General features: G+C 40.9%; 1 protein-coding gene across 2 annotated transcripts in view; it reads left to right on the top strand.

The window, feature by feature from the left end:
* ccdc71 (coiled-coil domain containing 71) overlaps window positions 1–4336 on the top strand; it is a 28621-nt gene extending 24285 nt beyond the window's left edge. For both annotated transcript variants that reach the window (XM_041783031.1, XM_041783032.1), the window contains one exon: window positions 492–4336. In XM_041783031.1, the coding sequence (XP_041638965.1) occupies window positions 502–1620 (1119 nt within the window). In that variant the 5' untranslated portion in view covers window positions 492–501 and the 3' untranslated portion in view covers window positions 1621–4336. The remainder of the gene's footprint in view (window positions 1–491) is intronic.
* The last annotated feature ends 1043 nt before the right edge of the window (window positions 4337–5379 follow it).

Raw genomic sequence — 5379 nt, 5'->3', positions numbered from 1 at the left:
ATGGGGATGTGAGGTGTTTGATTACACTGCTGCTGACGGTTAATGAGCCTCTCCCCCAAGCATTCATGTATCTATTAAAAATGTCTTAGTTGTGTGTTTGTTGCTGCAGTGGTTCATGTTGATGTCCAGGTTTTAAATCTGGACCAGTATCGGTAACATAGTGGGATGAATCTTTAATTGACAGGAGACATCATTAAAAGTTGCTGCTGATAACATAAGATTAATGTCTGAACTGATGTGAATAAATATAAAAATGCTGTTTTCCAGCCATTTTCCTATGATTTTAAACCTAGTGTGTAAAAATGTTCACAAATATTTTCTTTTTTATTTTGATGTTTCAAGTTACATGAACATAATTTATTGACAACAGTTTTTCTCTCTATCATTGCCTACCAAATTATTGAGCTCAAGTATGTTGATAGATTGAATGGTGATCACTATTGTATTGGTCTCAATTTTTGTGAACAAATCTGTTCTTGTTTTTCCTGCAGGACATGAAACATGGCTGACGCGGTGCGAGGTCCCGTGGTTAGCCGGCCATTGGCTTTTGCCAATGAAGAGCGGCGGACGGTTCACTCCTGGTCCCGTATCTCATCTGCAGGGCAGAACGTCCTCCTGGATGCTCTGAAAATCCTGAGCCCCATGTCCCGAGACCTCTCGAGCAGCGAGGAGCTGGTCACCTTCCTGCAGGAGCTGAGAAATGAGGGCCACAAGCCCACTGTGTTACGCAGCAAAGATGTGTACCACTACCGCTCCTGCACCAACCAACCCCTGACCATTGACAAGTTGAAGGCGCCAAGCAGGAACGTCAGACCCACCGCCAAGAGGAGGGCTAAGAGGCCCCTCACTAAGAAGAGGGACGTGCACCCATCCTGGAACATCTCTGGCAGGAGCAACCCCAGAATACATGGGATCCCTCCTCCAGAGCTGCTGATGGACCACCGAGCCTTCCTCTTTAGCAGGTCACCCAGCAGGACTGTTCACCTGTCGCGGGCCTTTCAGGTGAGGCCATGTCTCAGACTGACCAACATTGAAGGCCCGTCTGGCTTCCACACTGCCAGACTCCAGATCCACACTTCCTGGGACTCATCATCTGAGATGCCCACTGTTACCTTTTCACAGCAACAGCACCCTCCAACGCTTTCAGGAATACCTTTGCAGCCTTCTCAGAACGGTGGTGGGGCCCCCACCAAAGCTGTGGCCTTGTTTAGCCAGAAGAGCCTGTCGTGTCCCATCCGATTGGATGGAGCACTAATTGGTGATTCTGCACCGGTCTTTTATGCTAACGGCCGGGCTTTTCCAGAGACTCACACAGAGCTGACCAGTAATGGTTGGAGGAGTAACGGCCTCCATAGGGATGCTCGGAGCCCCAAGGAACTGAACCGAGGCCCAAAAGAACTCAACCGGAGCCCCAAGGAACTGAACCATCGCACCCGGCAGAGAAATGGCTGGAAAGACAAGAAAAGTTTTAGATGGAAAGTGATTAAGGTGGACGACTCTCGCTCTGTGGCTGATGCTCGCAGGAAAGCGCAGAAGATCCTACAGGTCAACCTTTCTCCAGTGATTCAGATCCAACCTCTCCAGCATCTCCTGAGGGACTTCAGATACCAGAATAAGTGACGATTCCCCCAACACCTTCACACATCGTTTCCTCTAGCAGATATTAATGTTTTACATCCATTAGCCTCTACCTGGTTGAGCGCCAGTGTTCACGATAAACATCTTTCATGGGTTCTTGTGATCTCTGCTCAGTCTTCGAGATAAAGATGTAAGAATCTGTCTGTGAAAGTTCTGGTTTCTTACAGGGGCACTTGGTTTTAAAAGGCATTTGAACTTAGGAGATTCCTTTCCCAGCAGGCTGGGAAATGACACTCAGCCAAATGCTGGTGCATTTTCACCGTTTCAACCAACCATCATTCTGCTTTGAGTTGTCTTTCTGCTAGCTGGTGTTGCTAATTAGTTTTGGGAGGCAGCATCCACTGTGACTGTTAATAAGATCAATTTTCTGCTGCTCCCCAAGGAACTGAGAGTGGCGAAAAGCTGTTTGAATAGTATTTATTCCTCATTTTAAATATAGCGCCATTTTTTAAATATTTCTTACTTGTAGCGCTCAAAACAGTGCAGTCACTCTAGAGTACCTTTTACTCCACTGGAAGATGAAGATGAAGGCGTAGTTGGGCCATGAGAATACTGCACCATTCTCTGATGAACTGGTGGACAAATAAAGCAGGTTTCCTCAGTCTTCAGGTGAGCAGACATGGTGGTTGGTTGGTTTCAGCAAAACAAATGAACTCAACAAAAGGAAGGAAATGAAAAGAAAGTGTTTGGTTTTTCTTCCTTTTTTGTGTTTTCACTGGAAGTCAGGAGGTTCTGGCAGTGAGTTCAGCAGGGAATCCCACCATTTAGCATATAGAGATGAATTTATGTTTGAGATTTGTTTGACCGACAGTCCTTCACAAAGTGTTCCTTTTGGTAATCCACACATACAGACAAGAACAGAGTATTTTTGACTGTTGGGAATTTTTTTATGTCTCATGACAAGCCGTCATTAAATGAAAGCAACTGCAGAAAACAGCATAGAAGACAACTTGGCTGTTGTTGAAACATTTTGATTTCTGACATAAATCTGAAATGTCAATTGAGGGAAAGAGAGAACTCTCAGAAACAAGTATTCATTTTTAAGTAATCTTTCAGTTTCAACTTTTCACCCCTGAAGTTCTTCCATTCTGTCAAGGGATTCTGGCCAACCAATGTCAGTTTTAAGACGTTTTACCCCAGATTTAAAAGACAAATATGCACTGGGGCAGGGAATACATCAGTAGCTGATTTTGTGCTGCTCAAGATTCATTTTTGTCCAATAAATTTCTGTTCTTTACACCGTTAACAAGTCCTGACTCAAGACAGTGGTTCGGCTTATATAATATGTTTGGCAAATAAGTTATATCAGTGGTTCCCAAACTTTTTCTATCAGGCCCCCTTTGCAGATGACCCCCCCCCCCCCACCTCACCGCTCCTATCCACATGTAAAAACATGTAAACGTACGAAGAACACAAGTTATTCACAATTTTTTGCCAAAAATCCTACAACATAAACCTTGAAAATTTAAAAATCTGACTCCCTGAAGTTAAACAATTCCCTGAAGATAATACCTTCACACACACTTTGGGAACCACTGAGTTAATTTAGGATGCAGGCCTGTTACGTATAATATTAACTGCACCTTTTTTTCCCCTTCCTTCACTTTTTTATTTGGATCTGATGGCAAAATTAAGTTTGTTGAATCATTTGCTGTGATAGATTTGTTGTGGCCAATCCTAAACTAAAAATTGCACTTTTGTCGTTTCTTCCTGAACATGAAAGTCATAAATATTTTCATTTTGTGCAACAAGCTAGAAAATATTTTGACATTATTTCTAAAATTGTCAATACAGGTGCTAATTATTCCACATCATGCTGAATAAAATAACTGGCTAAGGAATGTAGTCATTGTTGTCTTCTTCGAGTTCAGATTGAAGCATTTTCTGAGGGACTGAAAGAGTTGCTGCCCCCTGCAGGTTAGGATGAATATGTCAAACCGCCTTGAGTGCTTTCCAAAGGGTTTTTACTGTGAGAAACCATCCAAATCCATTTCCATGTTGTCATCTGTGAAAAATCCTGTGTATTTCCCTAAAAAACAAAGATCTTTGGGCAAAAACCACATTACACTAAACAAGGGTAACGCTATGAGTGCATAAATTCTTACCTCAAAGTTTTGTCATGAGCCTCTCCTTTATTTTTACCGAACTCAAGATCATCAAATGTGATAAAACCATGAGAAAAATCTGCTTAGATCGTCTAGATTTATATCATTTATTTACAGAAGTATTTATTACTGAAACAAATTGTCGTCAAATAGGACTTTAGTTTCAAAACCATGAAAAACATCAAATTTAATATGAAACTGGAGTCCAACCATCCCAGCATGTTTGAATGTTTTGGATTATGTTATGGCCTACTTGGTAGACAGATTAACTCAGATTTAAAGCAAAGATCTGTGCTACCTGATTCAAGGTCCCTAGATGATTAACTGATTTGTTTTCCTGTTTAAACTGAGACCACATCAGTGTCTGGTGGTCTGCTTTGCAGGTTTCCATTTCTCTGTTCTGATGAAGATGTTCTTGAAGAACCCCTCCCCCCGTCTTACCTGTCTGTACGCAGTCATGTTCATGACCATTGACAATTCCCCTTTTTCTAGATGTTTCTGTTAGTCTTATTTGTGCAACACTTGTAAAATATTGTATTTCCTAAATGATCTTTGAAAACTTTTTTTGTTCAATAAAACTGATATGAAAAGAATGGCCTTTTTTCTCTCTCAACAGCAACTCTCTAATCATGTTTCCAATTTTAGGGGCACAGAACAAACTCAGAAGCTTAAAAATGTAATTCAATTTCCATTTCCTCAGATTCTTCTGCTTCTCATATACAAAATTGAGTTTTTTGTTATGAGGTTGTTGCTCAGAATCTTTTGGGCTGTAATTACAGGATTCCCCTAACTCAAAACACCTATGTTTTCTGCTGATAGATATCTATTTCAGCCACCTTTGTATGCATCTATTCTTTAAATTCAACTTTTGATTTGGACTTCTTTTCTTTTCTTCTTTGTAAAGTTTGGGCTTTGAGAAAGAAAAACAACAGTTAACATCTTATGGAGCTTAAGGCAGTGGTGCCCAAACTAAAGCCCACTGGCCAAATGAGGCTTGGTGGTACATTTTTAATTGGCCCCCATCAGATTCTAAAAATAAAATAAAAAATGAACCCTATAACATGGAGCTTGTACTGGGTTGTGTTACTTCTGACACTATGTGGTGCTGTTGTCTTCATTTTGTAAACAAACATTTTGACAAAAGTATATTATTAACATGCTTTATCCTTTTAAATTGACAACATGCAAAAACACAAATGGTGAATTCATTAGCACCAAAATTAAAATAATATCCTAATTCATAAAAAAAGATTACAGCAGCAAATACCAGCATGCTTCTGCTCTGTTTCATGGTTCGATTTAAAAGCATACTGGGCTAAACTTCAAGCATCAATGTCCCTAGAAAGTTTGGTAGCTTTGTGCAGCATGCTGTTGTTTTGTATCAAAATATGAAAACATGCTATTAGTGTCTACCCTCTGCTGCATGTAGGCTCATTCTCATTCTGGTGGATCCAGTGGTAGCCAGATTTGACCAGGGCTACCTGAAATCTGACTTGCCTCCCACCATCCTCAGCAATGGTTGCCTATTTGTCTTACAAGCCATTAACAAATCCCTGAAGCACATTCAGTTGCTTAGCCTGCCTTGACCCTGGTCTTACTAACATATACTCTACAGATGAGTTATATCAAAGTGGCC

The sequence above is a fragment of the Cheilinus undulatus genome, linkage group 3 (genome assembly GCF_018320785.1).
Source record: "Cheilinus undulatus linkage group 3, ASM1832078v1, whole genome shotgun sequence".
Taxonomy (NCBI): domain Eukaryota; kingdom Metazoa; phylum Chordata; class Actinopteri; order Labriformes; family Labridae; genus Cheilinus; species Cheilinus undulatus.
This window is presented reverse-complemented; position numbering and strand designations above follow the sequence as displayed.